General features: G+C 41.0%; 1 protein-coding gene across 2 annotated transcripts; it reads left to right on the forward strand.

The window, feature by feature from the left end:
• Positions 1-15,255: 15,255 nt before the first annotated feature.
• LOC134478677 (endogenous retrovirus group K member 18 Env polyprotein-like) lies at positions 15,256-22,773 on the forward strand. 2 transcript variants are annotated; one of them, XM_063260727.1, is made up of 3 exons: positions 15,256-15,378; positions 20,248-20,607; positions 21,138-22,773. In XM_063260727.1, the coding sequence occupies exon 3, from the start codon at positions 21,295-21,297 to the stop codon at positions 22,333-22,335; it is 1,041 nt and encodes a 346-aa protein (XP_063116797.1). In that variant the 5' UTR covers positions 15,256-15,378; positions 20,248-20,607; positions 21,138-21,294; the 3' UTR covers positions 22,336-22,773. The 2 variants fall into 2 exon arrangements, with proteins under 2 accessions (XP_063116797.1, XP_063116795.1); XM_063260725.1 differs by having other exon boundaries at positions 20,248-22,773.
• The last annotated feature ends 834 nt before the right edge of the window (positions 22,774-23,607 follow it).

Below are 23,607 nucleotides of genomic sequence, written 5' to 3' on the forward strand. Positions count from 1 at the left end.
CCATGTTCCTGCCTCAGCCTCCCAAGAAGCTAGGATTACAGGCATGTGCTACCAAGTCAGCTAAAGTTTTAAAATATCCGATTGCACATGCGCTATGTACAGAGTTATGGCTTATTGTGAGATGTCCCCCTCAGAGCCCTACACCCCTAGTGCTTTTGGAAGTGATTGGATTATGGGGACGTAAAGCTGAGGTGAAGTCTGGTCAGCAGAGTCAGGTAACTGTGAACCCCACTTGGAAGGGTGCATCTCCTTCCCTGGCCCCTCCTCTTACTTTCTGCTTCTGGGTATCATAATATGGGCAGCTTTTCCTCCACCATGCCTCTTGATTTTGCTGTTTCTTCTTCAGAGCCAGCTGACCATGGACTGAATCCCCTGAAATGTGAGCCTAGATATGCCTCTCCTCCTTTAAATTGAGGGTATTGAATGTTGTGTCCCAGTGATGAAAAAGGGACTAAGATGTGCTGCTAGTTAAAGAGGTAAAAATACTTAGCATTAATTCTATGTCCTGATCACAAAACACTCCTTATACCATAGGTAGAATAACAATTAATAAAAAGTGAATCTTGTTATGGACTGAATATTTGTCTCCCGACCCCTACTATCAAATTCACGTGTTGCAGCTCTACACTTCCCATGTGACTGTACTTGGAGATGAGGACTTTCTCAGTTATTTATATTTATATGAGAGTGGGGATGCTATGAAGGGATTAATGTCTATAAAATGAGGAAGAGAAGGGCCATGGATTTAGCTCAGTGGCATAAGCACAGGGTTGTGAGTTCAATCTCTGGTCCAAGAAGAAGAAGGAGGAGGAGGAGGAGGAGAAAGAGAAGGAAGAAACTAGCAGAGCAGTGTTTCTCCCTCAGTAGCATAAAAGTGCATTAAAAGCAAACTATCTAGAAGCAAAGTGAAAGACCCTTAAGAATTAGGTCTGCTCGCAACTTGATCTTGAGCTTCTAGCCTCCAGAATTGTGTATTTTCTTCCAGGAGCTTAAGCTGACTAGATTATACATACTTGTCTTTAAGGAATTTTTATTTTCTGATTAGGAAAAGATTAAATTCAAATAAAACATATCAGTTACTGAGCAAACTATGAGAAGTAGCTATAAGATTTAATATACATATCAAAGCGATATAAACAAGCAGAATGAGGTGGGATTAATAAGAAAAGACTGCCATAAACACTTCCTTGAAGGTTTTCTAGTTGGGTGTCTGTTTGTTTTCTCTGGACCCACTGTTTGCCTTCAGGCTGCCAATTGGAGAGGCTCGTGGATGGGACAGAAAGGCAGAAGGAACAAACAGTGCCCACAGATACAGAGTTAAAATGCTAAATATTAATACAGCATTTCTCCAGCCAGGAGATTGCTCACTTATGTTTAGTTATTTCGAGGGATCATACCCAGTAAACTGCTTACCCTGCCTGAGGAAGCCCAGTAGAACCTTGGAGAACCAGTAACATCCTCCCTGAAACCCGCAGTCCTCCTCAGGAGCAGAAGTCACAGGAGGACCCTAATCATGGCGAGTGGTCAGCTTAGCCAAGACTAGCTGCCTCCTGTCTGCACCTTCTGTGTGGACACAGAACAAGCCCATCAATCCACCTTTGCTTCTGGGACTTTTATCAGTGAGTTTCTTGGATCCAGCTCCTCGAGCAGTTGCTGCCGGTTGACCTGGCCTTGTCTGTAGCTTACTTGCTACAGGCCGTGTCACTACCTACCGTGTGGGTCTGGGGACCCCTCTCCGGTGCACGTTTCCCACCCTCCCTTGGAGATGGCCTGCGTTACCCCCTCTTCCCTCTTTGTCCCCCCCTCCGCCCACCATTGTTTCTCTGATGTAAGTTCCAACGCTCTTCTTCGCCAAGTGGGTTCTGACTGACACCACTCGCTGCCAACCGCCCGCCTCGCTCCAGCTGCTCCCCTATTTCTCCCTGAGCAGTGTGGCACCCACAGAGAGGGGCGGAGCCCTCAGCTCGGCCCATCCTTCTCTATGCCCTTGTGTGCTGGAGGCTTTTAAGTACCTGGTGGGTTTTAAATAACTGAATGTGTGTAAGAGAGCAGGGCCGCTGCCCCTCCTGTGGGCTAATGACAGGATCACAGCTTGCGTCGTGCCTTGGGGCACCACGAGGGCCTCCCAAACTGGTTACACCTGTCTTGAACTAAAAGGGACCTCAAAGCGAGGGAAGGAAGGGAAGCCACCTCCTCATGGTCCTCTGGGGCTTGTACAAGTTACCTGAAGGAAGCTGCTTGGAGCAGTGACCAGAATGCAGCAGAAAAGCAAACGTCGCTGGGAAGCTCGTTCATGGCCAGAGTTCACCGAGACAGAAGCCCACACCTGGTACAAGGACCTGGCACACCTGTTCTTCTCCGTGATTTTGTTTGTGGCATATGCCACATCTCCAAAACATTAAGGGGTAAACAGTTCCTGCAGACCTAAGTTCTATATAGAAGTCTTTTCAGTACTTATTGCTATGAATTTATGTTTACATAATAATCACCCAGCATATTTTCCACTCAGGATGAAGTCTATGTTGCCATTTTTTTTTTTGTATGCTAACGTTTTAAACTATGCAATCAACAAACACACACTGATCACCTTCTCTGTGAAAAGCAGACTTTTAAGCTTAACTTTCTTAGGGCTGCTTTTCAAAATATTGACTAATCTCTTGAAGAAAAATTGGATGAAAAGCTTGGGTAACACATTTTGGATGGTTAGATATGCTGAGGTTTTTTTGGGATCTTGTAAAGTTTCCCAATTCTGAGCAAAATTTCTTCTTGCATCTTAAATCACTAGCCTGGCTCTATAGTACTGGGTGTTTTGCCTCACCTCAGCTGACTCTGGTATCCTTCATTTATTGTAGAGGAAGAAAATACCATCTGTCCTTCTCAAGCGGGCTTCACAACTATTTAAATAAAGGAGAGTAATTTCATTGAAATTTTCTGTAATTTATATAATGTTGATAAAGAGGGTTCTGGACAATAATTTTGCTAAGCAGGTGAGTCATAACAAAAATATATAGTTATTTAAAATAAAATATTTTATGCCAGGCATGGTGGTACATGCCTATAATTCTAGGAAGCTGAGGCAGGAGGATCACTACAAGTTTGAGACCAGCCTGGGATATATGGTGGGAACAGGCCAGCTTGGACTACATAGCCTTGCTATACTGTCTCAAAAAAAAAAAAAAAAAAAAAAAAAAAAAAAAAAAAAAAAACCAAACAAACAAATACAATAAAATACTAAACATTTAATATATTGGTTTTAGATGCTAAAGCCTGAAATTTGTAGTTTGTCACAATCATGCTAGACGTAGTGAATGCTCAGAGGTCCTCCACCAGAGAGGAGAAGTCATCCAATTAACAGATGTCTGACTTTGCTAAGTTATCTTATATATCTAAACATCAGAATTCTTGTCTATGTGAGGTTCTTGGGGAAATTAAATGTGTAGGATTTGCTTTGAGCAGTTTCCAGAACACAGCAGAACTGTAGACATGGCTGTGAAGATTACTAACGGCCCAGCTGTTCGATGTAGACTTGTTTGTCCATGGATTTATGCTCCCACTTTCATCTTTCTGCTACTTTCTCATTTATTCATTTGCTCATTAAATACAAGTTCTTTCGTGTTGCAGGTCCACACGTTGTGGGTAGATGTGAGTTGGATGTGCTTCTATTAACTCAGGGACTTAAGGGGAAATAAGCCAGGTAGGCAGACCCAGCAAGTCTATACCATAAATATGAAGATATATCGCAGAGTGATCAGGCACAAACGAATGGACACTGAAGGCTTAAGTAAAAGAAACAAGTGATATGACTTTAGGGATCCAGGAGGCTCAAAACCCTCTAGCAGAATTTGAGATTCTGGGAGCTGAGACAAAGACCTTCTCTGGGTGGTGGGGAACTGAGCAGGACCTTGAGAGTCAGTTCAAAGACTTCTACAAGTAATTAATTATACTACTTTAGGACTGTCTTATCTCCAGACTGAAATTCATCTCAGGACTGAGACAGCAGGAGGCAGATGCCTGCAGCTGCAGTTCCTATCTAGTTAATTGGGGTTGGAGCCAGATGTCCTCCACTATCTTGTCCTTTGAGGCATCGTGGCATCACAGACTGCTACGGGCCTCAATCAGGACCAGTGATTCATAGATTCACTTACTATAAATCTGCTGCCCATCTCCAGACAAGGGGCTTAGGCCTCGTACAGACTCACAAGTAAACATAGAAAGCCAATTGGTTCATTTTAAACCCTGCTCAGAGCCACTTTGATCTCCATCAAAGACAGAGGAAATATCAAAGACAGAGGAACACAGAGCAGGGGTTCCACCTAGTCAGGGCTTCGGGAAAGGTTTCTTGCTTTCTCTGAGCTGAATCCTGAAGAAAGGTTAAGAGTTGACAAATGAGAATACGTAGAGAAAGTTGGCCAGGCAGGAAATCCCAGTGGAAATCATTGGAAGTGAGAGAGAACTTTAGGCTTTTGAGTAATTAAAAATAACTCAGGAAAGTTAAAGACTAAAGAAGTGCTACAGATGGGTCTGGGGAAAATAGGAACTGGATTATAAAAGCCATTGTAAATCATATATACAGTTTCAAAATTATTTTTAAAGCAATACAGAGGAAGGTTATATGAATAAAAATAGCATGGTTAGATAATGGCTTAGAAGAATCATTTATATGGTGAGAAATGAACTATTGGAGGGCAAGGCTGGAGGCTGGGAAACTGATAAAATAATTTGGGTGAAAAATGACCATGACCTTACGGTAATGATGGGACTGGAGAAAACACACGGGTTAAATATTTAGAAGGTGCCTCCCTTGGACTTTGTGATTTTTGAGAAATGGTGGGTGTGGTAGGGAGGAATCATGAATGGTACCCTGGCTTTTTGGCCTCTGGAGTCTTTCCATTTCCCAAAGGAAACACGGGGAGGAACAAGTTTGGGGACAAAGATAATGAGTTCCATTGTGTAAATCTGAAATGTCCATAGAACATCTAGAAATATCCAGACCCCAGAAGAGATGGCTCAGCTGGTACAATAGATTTTTAAGTAATCAGCATATGACTGGTAATTTATGCCATAGAAAACCAGGAGAAGATTTGAAAGGACAGAGTCCCAAGAAACACTGACACTCAAGGGATTAGGTAAGGAAGTAGAATCCCAGAAAGGAACTGATAAAGAATGCCTAGACACCTAATACTCCAAGGGAACCACAAATCACAAGTCCAAGAACAAAAGTATCTTAAGAAGAGTAAGTAATCTTAAGTAAGAGAGTCAATTTTCATTAGTTTCTGCAAAAAAGAGGTTTAAACCAATCTAAATGCCACAAACAGAGATGCTTAAATACCCAGACTTGTAGAGTTTAGATCATCCAACAATAGGTTAGTGCTCCTCCAAGATCCACCAAAAGCTGTTCTGTTTTTCTTCTTCTGCCACCCCCACCCTCTGTATTTGATCTGTGATTCATCTGTAGTCTTTGGCACTGCAAAAGTAAAAGAGGAACAAGAAGAAGCCGTGGAGTGCAATTTAAAAATTCTATGACCAAAGCTAAATCCATTTCAGTGGTACCCAAATTCCAGCCGTTGAACTGAAATTCCCCAATGAAAGCAATTTGTCACCCCTTAAAAATTAAATTCCACAAATAAACTGCTTGACCAATTGCAATTATGAAGTTGCATCTTTTAACAACTCAATTAATCCTTGGAAAATATAACAAAGGAGGTCATAGACTATACTTTTTTGTTGTTGTTGTTTTTGAGACAAGGTCTTGCCGTGCAGTTCATACTGATTTTAAGTTCACTTTGTAGTCCAGGCTGGTCTCAAATTTTCACCCATTCCCTTGCCACAGCATCCTGAATGCTGGGATTATAGGCGTGCGCCTCCACGCCCCGCCTAACTACACATTTTAGCATTTTAGAAATTTTACTATTTTGCTTCAGAGCCTATCATCTAGACAAAAACAATAGCAGCAAAAGAAAAGCATATGTAGCTTAATTCTTTGCTATGTTTAAATAACCACAAATTATTTACTAAGAAAAAAATGTAGTTGGAAAGGCTTACTGCAAAGAAAACAGTTGACATTTCAAAAGTCCAAATACAATTCCGAGAATTCAAACAGATAATGAGATCTAACTGGTCAAGGATTACATACATAATTTTACATTTTTATTTTTAATTCTTTCAAAACATATGGTTCAGTTAAATAGAATTTATTTACAGGGCAGAAGAATGTCACATTATATGACTCATGTCCTACCTAAATTTTCCCGTTGGAACTTTTCCTCTAACAGATGAGTAATCTAATTTTATATTGGATCAGTCCCACAATTTGATACAGAGTTATGGTTTGAAATAGGCATCAGTTGCTAGTTGTATAATATAAAATGCTCTTGAAGGATAACATAGCCATTCTGTTCTTTTCATAAAAGGTTAGAACTTTAGAAAATTTCTAATAGTCTTCATCACTAATTATTATATTCATTTTCATCCTAAAAAGAAGATCCCAAAACACAAAAGACAAAGACTGAATGGAATGAAGAGCTTTCTTCTGATTGCTGGCAAAATTCTAAAACTGGTTCTCGAGCAGATGGGCTGTGAGCATTTAGAAATGTATGAGGTGATCATTGGGAGCCAGCATAGGCTGAGTGTAAACAAAATTTGCCAGATAATCTAATATCGTAGCAAAATAGAGTTATTTTATAAGGATGAATTAGTAAAGCTGATATGATCCACAAGGGAATTTAAAAACCTAAAAAACAGTTGTTATTTAACATAATAGAGTACTTAAGCAGACTTTACTAACAGTAGAACTCCCTATGACTCTGGAAAGTCTGTCATTCAACAAATGTTTATAGAGCCCCTACTTTTGTAATGCCCTAGCTCAGTGCTTTCATGTCGTTTGTTGTAAGTAGAAATCATGAAGTGGAAAACATCGAGAGGCAACACATATGTGGCTTCAGCACAGAGAGGCAGAGCCTGACAGCATGAATACAAATCCTGAATCTCACTGGAATGACTGTGTAACCTCGAGGAAGCTTCCTAATCTTGCCTAATTTTGCTCATCTGCAAAGTGGGGTAATAAGAATAGTAAATCCTTTGTAAGAGAGTTGTAAAAGTTAAATAAACTTATGTAAACGCCTTAGAAAAATGCTTGGAACATCTTAAATACATTATGAGGGTCAGCTGTAATAACTGCTTTGTGGAGATGCTTGTGTTTATGCCAAAATTCTCATATTGAAACCCAAATCCCTAAGATGATACTGGAGATGGAGTCTGCTGATCTCTGTCTCCATCCTATGAGACTACAGCAAGAAGTAAATTCTCTGAAAAATAGGGCCTGGATCTTGGACTTTCTAGCTGAAAGGGTTTTGGCCCAGATAGGACACTGTAGCCAGGAAAGCCACAACTGGAAGCAGGAAGCCCCATCTCCCCTGCCCCTAGGAAGTTACCTGTAACGCCATCTTCCCGCCCCTGGAAATTTACATATGGGGCCAAACCTAGGACCAATGGGCTACCTGTGCATCCCTAATGCCCGCCTTAGGTTCCACCCCAAACCGAGGCTATTTACAGGCCCCCACGCCACGTGTCCGCTGGAGAGATCACCAGACGCCAGCGGTGGGGGGGCCGGTCATCTCTCTCCGTGTTCTCAGAATAAAGGCCGCTTTTTATTTTATATTTCTCATCTTTTGTTAATATTTTTCATCTTTTGGAAATAACCCTAGCATTTGGTGCTGTGACTCGATCGGCAGGCGATTGACTCCTGGGACACACACCCAGTTGAGTCCCCTAGCCGATAACCAGATAACATCCTGGATTAATCCTGAGCTTTTTCCTCTCGCAAGACATTCCTGTCGCAAGCCACCTGTACTCAGCATCGGCCAGATTGATTTCAGGTGAGCACTCCCCGGGGAACTTTTGGCACTGGGCAGCCCCAGTCAACTTTTCTCCCTGTCTGCGTGGGTCTGTGCATTTTCACGTCCTTAGGACTGCCCAGGGCAGGGTTCTTTCTGGGCAAACCTGTGTCCACAAAATCTCTCACGTTCTTTGGGTTCGGATAGCCCAAAGCAGAGATTTTTGGGACCGCCCACACTGAAAGAATGCCTCACTTCCCTTAAAGCCTTGCGCTTTCACGGGCAAAACTGTTACTGACCCCACAAGGCTCCACTCCTAAATCTCTCAGTGACGACTGGAATTTACGAGTTTTTGGAACCTTAGCCGCTGCATGGTGCCACAAATAAGCGATGACTTGTTCTGGACCTCCGGTTTTTTTCTTGCCTGAGTCAGTCATGGGAAACGTATTTTCTAACTCCCAAAAGATGACTTTACAATGCCTGATTTCCAATTTACGTACTCTAAAAATTAAAGGTACCATAAAAACTAAACAACTAACTTTTTACTGCCAGGAGGTCTGGCCAACCTATCCGCTTATCAGCAAGCCTTGGCCCAAACAAGGAACATTTGACCCCTGCATTCTCAGGAACTTGTATGATTTTTGTCAAGCTGGCAACAAGTTATTAGAACTCCCTTATGTCCAGGCCTTTCTTGTTCTGAGAACACGCCCATCTCTCATTAAGTCTTGTGCTCCCACTCAGATACTTTTAGCTAAGTCTACTGCGCCACAAACTTTTCTGTCCTGCCCTCCGGTGTTTTCCCGGCCGCCGCCTGCCTACCCCCAAACTCATTTCGTGCCGTTAGCTCCCGCTGGACCGCTCTCTCCTCCCCCTATGCCTGATTCTCCCAGCAGCTCTAATCCCTCTCTGTTGCAGATACCTCCCGCTGTGCGATCCTCTCCCTCTCCGCCTTCCAGGACCCATAACTCTCCCAGCAGCTCTAATCCCTCTGTGTCACAGTTATCTCCCGATGTTCGATCCTCTCCCCCTCAGTCTCCAGGGACCCATATCTCTCCCAGCGGCTCTGATCCCTCTGTTAGTGCTTCCTCACAGTCTCCGACTTCTGAGAATTCTCTATCCCCTACAGCATTCTCACTGTCCGCCCACCATACTAGGTCTCGGTCGCTATGTCCTTCCAGCAGGCCGCATGATTGTTCCAGCTTGCGCCGGGAACAGTCGCCATGTTGCAACCCTCTGCCACGTGGCATGGCGCCGCCATGTTCAGGAGGGCCACATGGCGACAGGGCGCCGCCATTTTTGGGTCACGTGACAGGGCGCCGCCATGTTTACAGGGCCCTCACTTTCAACTGGCGCCCCCTTGTGGCTCCTCTTGTGAACTGCAACAGCCGCCCTGTTGCGGTGCACATGATGCTTCATTGTGCTGCCGACAGCAATCCTCTCGCTGCAAGGCACACAGTGAGACGCCATCTGCTCGTGTTTCCCAGGGTGACCAGCAGCAACTCTGTAGCCGTTCTACAGATGATTGCTCACACGCGCCTACTGGACGGATGGCTGCCCAATGGCCCTCTGCTCCGGAATCTCCTCAGGCTCTGCTACTGCTTCGGGAGCAAGCTGGCCCCAAGGGGCTTGTTAACATCCATGTGCCTTTTTCCCTTTCTGATCTATCTCAGATTACCCTTAAATTAGGTAGCCTCTCTGTTGACCCACAGAATTATATCAGGCAATTTAAATATATTGCTAATTGTTATAATTTACATTTTAAGGACGTTTATGTGATTCTAAATACCACTCTCAGCTCAGAAGAACAGAATCAGCTGTGACAAGCAGTTCGAGAAAAAGCTGATCACAGACGTGAGGTAAACACCGCTGATAATGACTCTGGGCCTATAGCTGTGCCAGAGCAGGTCAAGCATACTAACTATAACAAACTTTTAAAACAGGTCCAGGAGGCTAATAAAAACCCAGCTGTGTTCCTAAATTGCTTTCTAATCCTCACACCCCGCAAGCAGTTCCAGCTTCACACGCTGTGTTGGGCCGCCTCCCAGCCCCTCCCCCATGCGCCGTCCCAGCCCCTCCCTCCCCTGTGCGCCGTCATCACCGCTGCCACCTTACGCATTTCCGGGGGCAGTCCGAGCCCGCCTCTGCGCGCTACATCCCAGCGCTTGCCCCACCCGCTGGGCGTGCTCTGCCAGAGCGCCGCAAAACAGCTCAGCGGCTCTGCTCAGGCATGCTTTTTTACAATTCAGCCCTGCTCAAGAGATGCTATTTTTTATTACAATTCTCAAACCATTTAATCAAGGTTACTGGCCACCTGATAATTTTACCAGCCTTGTTTATCAATCAAAGCCTTCACCAATCTGTTTAACAACTAAGGTTATGAATTCCTTTTTGCTGGGAACCACTAGCTCTATTTCAAGACAAGGGTTTTCTTCAAAGTTTTATTTTATTTGTCTTGGTTCATACCACTGCAAATAACAACTTTAAAAGTAAATGCGCTCAGAATTTGACAGTATTAGATCAGTTTTGATAGATTTATTCATAAGATTGCTAAATCTTTACTACAAAATGTTTCCATTAAAGCCTTTTTAGACAGATTAAAGCCTTTTTTGTTAATTCCACATGGCACCTTAAAAAAAGCAGTATGCCATCCAGATAAAGCCTGCTCTCTAATCTAAAATGCAAATATTAAATTCCTACATACTTACTGTAGTCCAAATTCCAAACAAAAAGGCAAAACTTGACCTTCAAACCTTATAGAGATCTTAATATGGTTTTTTATATTTTTAACACTTGTGACACTTGGAGTTCTGAGACAGGTAAACCTACACAAGGTGGAGCTGCCTGGCCCTTCCATGGACCATGTTCAAATGCAGCAGAAGACATTAGACAGACCTTACTCCAGGGATACTGGACTGTCCTAGCAACCAGAGAGTGGGTAAGTCATCCTAAGTTCTAGCCCTCACAGGAAATGTCAACACTGCCAGATTCGTCACCGACAGAAAATCGCTGCTGAAGACTGAGGGGGTTCAGGGCAACAACAGCCCCTTTAAGGTGTCCGTCTCAGATTCCAAGTCGCACTAAAGTCTCAGGTAAGACATTCTCTATATTTGTGGACATAGAGGCCATGTATACAGAGTTCTTCCTGAGTATTCAGGCTGCTATATTAAGTCCTGAATCTCTATGACAGGGTATTGATGGTCAACCTATGCCATTTACATTACAAACAGGGCCTATTTTGTGCAGGTTCCAGTCTTCTCACTTGGTTTATACTTTTTCAGGATACATAAAAGCCTTTCTCATACTTGCTAAAGTTCTGTTACAGCAAATCATTCCAAGGACTACAACCAGGTTACAGCGACCCATGCCTAAATCAAAGTTGCTAGACTGCCATTCTGGTTTCACATCGCTCAGGCTAAGAGGTGCCCTTCCAGCCCTAAATCTGATCATTCTGAGTGGTCATCTCATCTTCTGTCGCCTACCCGTCTCCGTCTCACAAAGGCCTCGCAGCCATAGTTAACAGGCTAAGTCATATTTTGTTATCCACTTTGGTTCCTAATTTCTTACATTCTATTAATGATCATTTTTACAGCAGGACTCTTTAACAGTATTGCCTACAGACTCCAACATCATGCATACCAGAGACAAGCCTTACCAACCTACCATCTTAACTTTTATGCTTTCAGATGGGGGAATAAGCACCTCTCATAACTCCACTCCTCCTAACCCCACGTTTAATTTTCAGAATTCTGCCTCACTGTGGAAATGTTTCTACCTCAACATGGTCCTGATAGAATGATATGTCTAAATCAAAGGCACCTTTCCTTCTACCTCACCTGGGTCCTTAAATATGACAGTGCCATGCCTCCTCATAACATCTTGTCTCTTTGTTTTTCCAGTCTAACATACGTGCATTCACCAGTGAAGCTGTCATGGCTAAAACACCTGGCACCAGCATCTACCTGGGCATCAACCTTCATCCTGTCAACTCCCCTAGGCTCCAGTACAGTGCCCTCTGCCAGCAGGAAGTAGTTAAAGAGAGAAATCTTCGCCCCTTTTCATAATAATAATCATAAGATGGGATATGAAAGGGTTTTGGCCCAGATAGGACACTGTAGCCAGGAAAGCCACAACCAGAAGCAGGAAGCCCCATCTCCCCTGCCCCTAGGAAGTTACCTGTAACGCCATCTTCCCGCCTCTGGAAATTTACATATGGTGCCAAACCTAAGATCAATGGGCTACCTGTGCATCCCTAATGCCCGCCTTAGGTTCTACCCCAAACCGAGGCTATTTACAGGCCCCCACACCACGTGTCCACTAGAGAGATCGCCGGACGCCAACAGTGGGGGGGCCGGTCATCTCTCTCCATGTTCTCAGAATAAAGGCCGCTTTTTATTTTATATTTCTCATCTTTTGTTAATATTTTTCATCTTTTGGAAATAACCCTAGCACTAGCAACCTATAACTGTGAGAATAACTTTCTGTTCCTGCTTAAGATGAGAGCATGCGTCCAAGACCTCACATTCCCCATCTAGGATAGAAACACAAGGCTGGCTGATGGCCAAACCCAACCCATGGACCACTATAAAATTACATTTTAAAAAATGTGCAAATGTCTTGGCTGATTGCAAAAACTCTTTGACACCCCCATTGCTTTATATGTGTCGTATCTATTCTAATATGTCTGGAAAATGATTTCTGGGTCTCTGTGCCAAAACTTGCCTAGAGACTAGGAAAGTTGCTTAGGAAACTGGGTTTGCATATCCAAAGGCAACACCTCTCCCTCCTTTAGAAGGCATATTGCTATACCTCTGGAGAGTGGCATGTGCTGGCATCACTTAATAAACAATAAATGTCGCAACAGAGGAAAAGTAGTAAGAACAGTAGTTCATAGTTACTGTTGTTGAATATGGTCTCAGACTTGTTTCAAGTGCTTTTCACATGTTAATTTATTTAATTCTTATGGCCATTTTGTAATGGCTAGGTATTATCAGCCCCATTACCCCAACCCCTACCTCATGGAGGTGTATAACTTGCTAATCCCACCCAGATAATAAATTGCCAGGTTGGAATTTAAACATGGGAATAAGGCTCCAAAGTCCAGACTCCGGTAAATTCTTGTCATTAAATCATACCCAACTGTGCTAAGTACCTACTCAAGAATCTCAGAGAAGTCATTGACCTTTTCAGCACTCAGTTGCCCTCTTTATTTCCAGTCTTTTTTTTTTTTTTTTTTTTGGTAGCAGGGATTGAACTCACAACCTAGCGCTTAGTGGGCAGGCGCCTATACCACTGAGCTAAATCCCCAGCCCTATTTCCAGTATTTGTTCTTATCAGCTACTTGGTTTTTCTACAGACTAAAGTCCCCTCACTGAATTATGCATTCCCCACATTTTCAGATTTCTCCAAGTGCCTGCTCATCCTGAGGGCTCCCCACTGATTACACTGGCTGCAGAGTAACCCCTGCCATTCCATCTCATCTGTGTCACCTGTGCTTTGCTTTGTATGCGTTATCACTGACAGGCATCATCATTTGTTTGTTGATTATATTATTGTTCAAGTTCCTTGGAGTTTATGATACAGACAGATGGACAATAAAATAATCAACAAACAAATGATAGTAATAGAAGAAACAAAAATTAAAGTTTCACTGTTAAACAATATATAATTTATTAATTTCAATCTTCTCTTCCAGTACTTGTTTAGAAGCAGACAAAAATTCTTTTTTATAGATGCTCTCTCATAAAGATTATAACTTTCATTCTGCATTTTTAGATAACATCAGATCAGATTTTAAAAATCCATCGCTAAAATGAATTTTTGTTTGCCAATGATCTTTAACAAAACTTTCAGACTCTGTCTTTTTTTGTTTTCCTTTTGTTTGCATTTTTAAATAAAAACAAAATGATTGAACTTTAGCATTTGTACATTTGAACTCATAACCCCTTGCCTGATATAAAAATTAAATCAAATGGCACTTCACTTTAGCATGATTCTTAACATGCAAATCATGCTGTCCTCCTAGGCAACATCTTAGAGGTCATTTGAAAGATTCCTTGTCTCTAAATAAATCCCACTTTAATGATACAGCTCTGGCATTTTATCTACTACAAATTCAAATCTTCATAAAAATTGTTAGCAGTAGGGAGAGCTACTTAGAGGTTGCAAAAGTCAAATACAGCCTAGACCAGTACTGGCAAATTTATGTTTGTTATCACTGAAAGCTCTAAATTTTCACCATCACTGGACTAAGCAGTGAATTATGGTCAGGTATGGTGGTGCACGCTTGTAATCGCAGCATTCAGGAGGCTGATGCACGAGGATTGTCTTGAGTTGGAGGCTAGCTTTGCAACATAGTAAGTTCGTCAGCCTGAACTCCACAGTGAGACTATGTCTCAAAACAAACAAACAAAAAACAGTGAAATTATGAAATCGAGGAATGTTTACCTGAGAGGAGTCTGTGCTCATTACATTAGTTCTCTATTGCTTCTTAGCAGCTTAAAACAATATTCGCTAATTATCTCAGTTTTTGTGAACCAGGAATACAAGCACAGTTTAACTAGGTTTAGTTAGGAATTGCTCTTTGGGTTAAAATCAAGTTACTGTCTGAGATCTCATCTGAAAATTCAACATAGGAAGCTTTCTAAGATCACTTATATGATTGTTGGTAGTACTCATTTCTTTTGGGGCTGTTGATTGAGGGCTTCAATATTTTACCCAACTGGTAAAAGACATCCTCAATTCCTTGCTACACAGGCCTCAACATGGAAACTTGCTTTAGCAAATCCAGCAAGCAAGGGGGTCTGCTAGCATGACAGATATTATATTTTCCTATTATCTAATCACAGACATGCCATCCCCTCAAGGTTGATTGATTCTGTTAGGAGCAAGTCATTCAAGGGGAGGGATTATATAAGAGCCTATATACCTGGGTGTGGGGGATGAGGTGTCACTTTGTAGGCCCAACCCCCTCTAACCTGCAATTTACAATAGCCGCCCTGGTATGCGAGAAGGAGGTAGAACGGGAATGCCTGTTCTCAGTGAGCCCTCACCCTCTGGAATCCATACTGTGAGCTGGCTTTGTTTTGCAGAAGTCTTGAGGAAGTGGCTGGCCACCCTTTGTGACACTAACAGCAGACAAATTAACAACATTCTTGAGCTAATGAATTTCTTCCTGGGCTAGAGAAGTTGTGAGAACTGGTTGTGATTATTTACTTCACTTAGATAGTTTTAGAATAAACATTGTAGTCTGTCACGTTGTAGCTTGCCACAAAGAATGCCTTTTCACTACTTAATTATCTGGGCTCTGTGAATTGATCGGGTTTACTATATATGAATCCTAAAATAAAGATTGTGCGTACAGTGCAGTGCAGTGCAGTGTAACGCGGTGTAGACAGCAAAGGTGTCTCTCCTGTCTTTCTTTTCCAAGCGCTGTACCCCCCGTGTCCCGACAAGGCGTGCGTGTTTACCTTGCCCGGAGTTCAGAGTGCTCTAGACACTCACGACAAGTGGCGCCCGAATTCAGGGACTCCGAAGGTCGCTTAGGAAGGTAAGTATAATTTTATTACGGGGAAATGGGACAATCTGCTTCCTCTCCTTTCTTAAAAATTCTTAAACATTTATTATCTATATATGGCATATCGCTCAGGTCAGCTGACTTGGATATGTGTATTGATACAATTAAAGAATATAATCCTTGGTTTCCAGATGAAGGAACTTTGGATGTAGAAGTATGGAGGAAGGCAAGGGTTAGTATAGAAAGGGCTATGCAACAGGAGGAGAAGATTCCTTTACGTTTTTGGGCTATTTGGTCGGTTGTGTACTCTTTATTAAAAGCTATGGAAGATGAACATATTGTAGAAAATCTTCAACTAGAAATTAAGCCAGTTATTCAGGAATTGCCCCTCACAGAGGAGGAGCAGAATGTAGTTCAAAATGACGCTATCGCTTTAAGTAGTGAAAAGGCGTCCAAACCAAAAGTAAAATCCGCTACAGCCGACTCAGCTTTAGCTGCCGCAGCAATATCAAATTATGACAATCGCCCAATTTTACAGGCTATACAACATTTAACACAAGAGGTGAAACAACTCTCCGTTAAGCAAAACCCGCCTATAGTTCCCTCTGCACCTCCTCCATCTAACCCTAATTGGAGTAAAGCCAAGCTAGCTTTGGCTGATCTACCAAAATTAGGGGATTCTGATGAGGAAAAGCCTGCCTTTGCTTTCCCTGTAATCAGACCTCAGCCAATAGATGGAGAGGCAGTTCCCCCTAGATGGGAAGCATTTAATATGGATGATTTAGCAAAATTAAAAAAGGCTGTAACCCTTTATGGCCCTCAGGCTCATTACACTAGAGAATTAATAACATCGGTAGCAGATCACTATGGTAATCTTGCTCCTTATGATTGGAAAGCCTTGGCCAAAATTCTTTTAAAGGAGCCAGAATATTTACAGTGGCACATGTGGTTTATGGAAGGTTGTGCGGAAAAGGCAAGACAAAATGCTGACGATCGAGATCCGAATATTAGACTCCTTTCTTATCCCATGCTCTCTGGTACAGGTTTCTTTGATACTGTTGAGCATCAGGCAGGAGCTCCAAGAGAGATTCATGCTCAATTAAAAGATATTGCTTTAAAAGCTTGGGATAAAATACGGCCTAAAGGATCAGAATATGGATCTTGGGCTAAAGTTCTGCAAGGAGCCAATGAACCGTATGTTGAGTTCGTTGCAAGACTTCAAAATGTTATAGAAAAAACAGTAGTGGGACAAGACTTACAAGAGCATCTCTTAAAAATGTTAGCTTTTGAAAATGCTAATGATGAATGCAAAAGGGCTTTAATTCCAATAAAAGATACTGGAACGATTGACAATTTTATAAAACAATGTAAAGATTTAAATTCAGAATCTAGGAAAATGCAACTGTTTGCTGAGACCATGGCAACCACGTGGACTAATTGGCAATCTAAAAAGGAACAGTCTTTAAAATGTTTTAATTGTGGTCAGATAGGACATGTAAAGAGGGCCTGTCCAAAACTTGTAGGCAATGATCAAAAAAAGAGATCTAGAGCTCCTGGCTTATGTCCAAAATGCAAGAAGGGAAATCATTGGGCTCGTGAATGCAGGAGTAAACAAGTTAATTCAGCTGAACAAAAGGGAAACGGGAGAACGGGCCCTACCCCGGGCCCCGGACAAATCAATGGGGTAAATCTACCGTATTCTCCCTACAGCCAGCCACCCAACACAGTGCCGCAGTGGACATACCAGCCTTAAAAGATGTAGAATTAAGAGGAGGACAATCTCCCGTGAGAATTCCTACAGGAATTTTTGGTCCTCTGCCTGCGGGAACTTTTGGCTTGCTCACGGGTAGATCTAGTTTAAATCAAAAAGGCATTACTGTTCACTTAGGAATTATAGATGCAGACTATACTGGAGAAATTCAAATTCTGATGTCCTCACTTACAGATTATAAATTATTAAAGGGAGAACGTATAGCTCAACTCATTTTACTGCCTTATATCCCAATAGGATCCTCTGTTGTTCAGCGAACAGGAGGGTTCGGCAGCACTAACCCTATTAATGTAATGTGGACAGCTAAATTATCTCAACAACAACCTCTTATTAATATTTTTATTGAGCATAAGAAAATTCAGGCTCTTATAGATACAGGCTCGGATATTACTATTGTTAAACCTACTGATTGGCCTTCTCATATTACTTATACTATTATTCCATGTAATATAAAAGGAGTAAGTAAAACTCCAGTAAATACAATTGGACAAGCCACAATGCATATACATATAAAAAATGAAGAGGGTCAAGTTGCTGTTATTAAACCTTATATCTTAGAGGTACCAGTTTCTATTTTAGGAAGAGATGTATTAGAACAATGGGGAGCTTATATACATTTTTAATATTTTGCATGTTTCTACAGCCTAGGGAAATGAATCCTTTAAAGCTTAATTGGAAAAATGATGACCCAATTTGGATAGATCAGTGGCCTATGACTACTCAAAAGTTACAGGCAGCGCAGGAATTGATTGATCAACAGCTTTTTCTACATCACATAGAACCATCCACATCTCCTTGGAATTCTCCAATATTTGTGATAAAAAAGAAATCAGGCAAGTGGAGACTTTTAACGGACTTACGTGCTGTAAATTCATCCTTAATTCAAATGGGAGCCCTTCAGCCCGGTATTCCTTTACCCTCAGCGCTCCCTGCTGGTTGGTTTGTATATGTTATAGATTTGCAAGATTGTTTTTTTAACATCCCATTACATCCAGAAGATAGAAAACGGTTTGCTTTTTCAATTCCTCAAACAAATTATCAAAGACCTTATCAAAGATATCAATGGAGGACTTTACCCCAAGGAATGAAAAATTCCCCAACTATATGTCAAATTTATGTTGATGCAGCATTAAAACCAGTGCGTGCACGATGGCCTCAGGTTTATACGGCTCATTTCATGGATGATATTTTATTCTCATATAGTGATAGAAATGTTTTAGAAGATATTTTAAAAACTTTACCTCAATATTTTTCTCCGTTTGGACTTGTAATAGCACAGGATAAAATTCAAAAGGAAGAAGTTAGTCATTATTTGGGATATATTCTTACTAGACAAAAGGTGATTCCACAAAAAATGTCTATTAGGAGAGATAAGTTATCCACTTTAAATGATTTTCAAAAATTATTAGGGGATATTAATTGGCTTCGTCCCACACTAGGTATTCCTACCCATGCATTACAGCATTTGTTTGCTACTCTACAGGGCTCTTCAGATCCATCCAGCCCTCGTTCTTTAACAACAAAAGCCGAGCAAGAATTACAGTTTGTAAAACAACGAATTAAGGATGCATTTTTAATTAGGATTGATCCTAAATTGCCTCTAACTTTATATATTATTAATACTTTTCAATATCCCTCTGCAGTTTTAGGTCAAAATGCTATGCCAGTAGAATGGGTATTCACTAAAACTAAGCAATCTAAAAATGTTATGCCTTATATTGACATGGTTGCAGCTTTAATTATGAATGGTAGAGCTCGTTCTATAACTTTGATAGGAGAAGATATAAACAATATAGTTATCCCTTTAACTAAGGAACAATGGGAATATTTGTTGTCAATTACTGAAACCTTACAAATTGCTTTAGCAGATTTCATGGGAACTTTTTCATATCATTTTCCTAAAAGTAAATTATGGGATTTTTTTAGACGTCAACAATTTGTGGTTAATACCTTATTAGCTGTACAGCCAATTCCACAAGCTTTGACTATATTTACAGATGGATCTAAAAATAAAGCTGCATATTGGACTCAAAAATCTTACTGGGTACGTCAGACAAATTTTAACTCTGTACAACAAAATGAACTTTTTGCTATATTACAAGTGTTTTTAGATTTTCATAACCAACCTATTAATATTATAGCCGATTCGGCCTATTCTGTTGGAGTAGTGACAAATATCTATTCAGCTGTGTTATATTCTAATAAGCCTGCTTTATTGTCTTTATTTCAAAATTTACAAATACATGTTCAAAAAAGAAATCATTCTTATTTTATTACTCATTTACGTTCTCATTCTCAGTTACCCGGACCATTAGTATCAGGTAACAATGCAGTGGATTCCTTAGTTATGTTCACCACACCCGTTGAAGAACATCAATTTAATCATGCAAATGCAGGACATTTGCATCTTAAATATAAGATACCTTTTACAAAAGCTAAACAGATTGTAAAAGCCTGCCCTATTTGTAGACCATTACATTTAAGAATTATTCCCGCAGGTGTCAACCCTCGAGGAACTCAACCTAATGAATTATGGCAAATGGATATTACACATGTACCTTCTTTTGGTCGGCTTTCTTATGTACATGTAGTTATTGATACCTATTCTTCATTTCTATGGGCTACTGCTCAACAGGGAGAATCCACTAAAAATGTTATTGTACATTTATTGGAGACTTTTGCAGTTATGGAAATTCCTTCTAAAATCAAAACAGATAATGGACCTGCTTATACTAGCAGAACATTTAAACAATTTTGTGATCTCCATAATATTATTCATATTACAGGGATTAAATATAACCCCCAGGGTCAAGCTATTGTTAAAAGAACACATGGCACTCTTAAGTTGCAAATTAAAAAATTAAAAAGGAGGAGTCAGGAGGATATTCAGATACCAATACTGTTTAAATTGCAAAACAGTCCAAAAACATTACTGCATCAAGCATTGTTTATTTTAAATTTTCTCAATTTACCACAAGGTGAAATATTAACAAGAGCTGAAAAACATTTTGAACAGCAACAACAACCTTTTGTGATTAATGAACCTATTTGGACTAAAACAGCTCCAGAGGCTGAATGGGAGAGGGGCACATTGCTCTATAGGGGGAAAGGTTTTGGTTATATCTCCACAGAAAATGGAATTCAGCAGTGGGTCCCTGGACGATGGATCAGGACCCGCGTCTCCAGATCCTGTTCACCAGCCCCGGAGACAACTCCCCAAGGAACCGGAACCGTGCCTTCAGAAGCGAGCGCGAAACCAGCTAGAAGCTGAGGATGCTGAGCTTGTTCCTATCGCAGCCATGGCCAGATTAAAGCTAAGAAAATCCCGCCGCTCACAGCGACCAAATTTAAATCCCCTCCCTACATGGGGACAATTAAAGAAATTGACCATAGAAGGGCAACGGCTTGTCCTTCAAGCAGGAAAGCCTTTAAACCCTGAAAACTTGTTTTTAGCTTTATGTGCCTTGCTCACTGTTGCGTCGGGGACTGAGGTACCTCCACATTCGTACTGGGCATATATTCCAAACCCCCCTTTATTAGAACCTGTAAAATGGGGAACTAGTGATATTTTACTTTATACCACACCTAGAGAAATTTTGTCAGCACCGTGGGCTGATTTAACCCCCCACAATCAAGATGATGGGACATTATTCAATTTTACTTATTATGGTAATCAAAGGCCTATTTGCATTGGGGAACCGCCTTGCATCCCTCTGGGATGGCAGTATTGGATTCAACATGGAATAAAAGCAGGCAACAAAAGAACAAGGCTTCAAGCCTTGGCTGCTCAAACCTTTAATGTTACCTGGAGAAATTTAACAGCACCTGATACAAATACATTTCCTGTATGCCCTGAATTCACTTATAAAAATATTTCTTATAATCCCATAATTTGGCAACTATGTATGGGAAAATTTGCTAAAAATATTGATGGGTATATTATTTGGGGACCATTTGGAAAATTCGTTAATGGATGTGCTGAATGGAATGAGACAAGATGTAATCTCTCTGTTGTGTATAGTCTTCCAGATCCAAAGAAAATAACTGACGGAGCTCCTATATTTCAACAAAAGACGGCTCTCTTGTGGTGGGGAGATGGTGGAATCGCTAACCCTGCTGTTGCAGCCGAAGAATACCCTCATCACCTTCAAAATCATATTTGGAAGATCCCAGCCGCTATGCAACCTGTAACCTTGTACAATGTTTCATATTCAGGGACTAGTCGATCTGTATCTACTACTTATAATTTTACTAGGTTTAAAATGTATAATATTACTGTTTGTGCACCTCTACCTTATGTCTTTTTAGTGGGAACTTTTAATTTTACACATTTTTCTTGTACTTGTTTAAATTGTCAATTGTTTACATGCTTAAATAGCACACTAAATTTCACTAAGCCTTATACAGTTATGCTGTTACAACAAAAAACTCATATTTGGTTGCCTGTAAATTTAACTCGACCTTGGTCTCAAGACCCGGTAATTTCTGTTACTACTGAATTTTTTAAACATCTGTTAAAACGTACAAAAAGATTTATTGGAATAGTGGTTGCTGTACTGTTAAGTCTGATAACTGTAGCCTCTCTAGCAGCAGTCTCAGGAGTAGCTTTACATACCTCTTTGCAAGAAAAACATGTTGTCGAATTATGGCATGAGAATTCTCATGAACTTTGGTTAACTCAGTGGCAAATAAACGCCAAACTACAACAACAAATAGACCTCCTTAAACAAACAGTTGAATGGATGGGTAGAAAAATATTGGCTCTTCAGCATCAAGTGTTTTTAAAATGTGATTGGAATTCAACTACTTTCTGTATAACCCAACGACCTTATAATCAGACAGAACATGAATGGGAAATGATTAGAATGTATTTAAATGGAAACACCTCTGCCCAGGAGGAAATAGAATCTTTGCATAATCAAATTGACAAGGATTTTGCAAAGCAAAATGATGATGAATCTCTAGCACAATTCGCGCAATTGCTTGCTCAATCTTTGAAAGGATTAGATTCCAAAGGAATCTGGCAGAGCATTACCCACACTTTTAGTGGCATGGGACTTAGTTTAATTATAGTTCTCATTGCCATAGTTCTTGTGTATTTTTACTGCATAAGACGAAATGCTATTAATAACCTGATCTTATGGAAATTGTTGTTAAAAAATAAAAAGGAAGGAAGTGTGGGGGATGAGGTGTCACTTTGTAGGCCCAACCCCCTCTAACCTGCAATTTACAATAGCCGCCCTGGTATGCGAGAAGGAGGTAGAACGGGAATGCCTGTTCTCAGTGAGCCCTCACCCTCTGGAATCCATACTGTGAGCTGGCTTTGTTTTGCAGAAGTCTTGAGGAAGTGGCTGGCCACCCTTTGTGACACTAACAGCAGACAAATTAACAACATTCTTGAGCTAATGAATTTCTTCCTGGGCTAGAGAAGTTGTGAGAACTGGTTGTGATTATTTACTTCACTTAGATAGTTTTAGAATAAACATTGTAGTCTGTCACGTTGTAGCTTGCCACAAAGAATGCCTTTTCACTACTTAATTATCTGGGCTCTGTGAATTGATCGGGTTTACTATATATGAATCCTAAAATAAAGATTGTGCGTACAGTGCAGTGCAGTGCAGTGTAACGCGGTGTAGACAGCAAAGGTGTCTCTCCTGTCTTTCTTTTCCAAGCGCTGTACCCCCCGTGTCCCGACAAGGCGTGCGTGTTTACCTTGCCCGGAGTTCAGAGTGCTCTAGACACTCACGACACCTGGGGGTCATCTTAAAGTGTGTCTTTGCTAAAGCACTGTATCAGCATAATACTATGTTGCTTGCTAAGAAAATGTGTCCACATGATACTGCCTGCTGGCCTTGGCTACCCACTGACACGATTAGTGAGTCAGCATCATCTCCTGTTCTCCCACTTTTGCTGAAATTGCTGCTTCTGAAATATCTTCAGCTTCCTTCCTAGGCAATTTTATGAGAGTTGAACAGCTGTGCTTGCTGGTGCAGACCTTGAAACTCCAGCCTGTTGGGAGACTGAGGAGGAAGATCATGAGTTCAAGCCCAGTCTCAACAATTTAGCAACTTAGTGAGATCTCATCTCAAAGTAAAAAATGTTTAAAATGGATTGGGGATATCACTCAGGACTTTAAGGTCCGGGGTTCATTCCCAAGACACATACACATACACACACACACGTGCACACACACACGCACAAAGAGATAGAACAAAATGACAGATAAAGTAGAAATTTTTCTTAAGTCATTAGTTTTCACAAAGAGTCAACCAATGATATGAGTAAAGCATTTAATGGAAAGTGGCCAGGATCAAATGACAGATTCTATAAGTCTTTCAAGCAAGAGCCAAGCCCACTTTTGCATGGGTAACTTCTATTCTTTGTAATGAAAGTTCAGTATCACTGTTGCTCAAGTTTGCATTTGTAATCAGACCTTGCCATATCTTCACATTAATAGATCCCCCTCCTAGTTGTATATTAAGCCACAGTGA

Source organism: Cavia porcellus, unplaced genomic scaffold, assembly GCF_034190915.1.
Source record: "Cavia porcellus strain 051 isolate PalLab524CR breed Dunkin Hartley unplaced genomic scaffold, mCavPor4.1 scaffold_14, whole genome shotgun sequence".
NCBI lineage: Eukaryota > Metazoa > Chordata > Mammalia > Rodentia > Caviidae > Cavia > Cavia porcellus.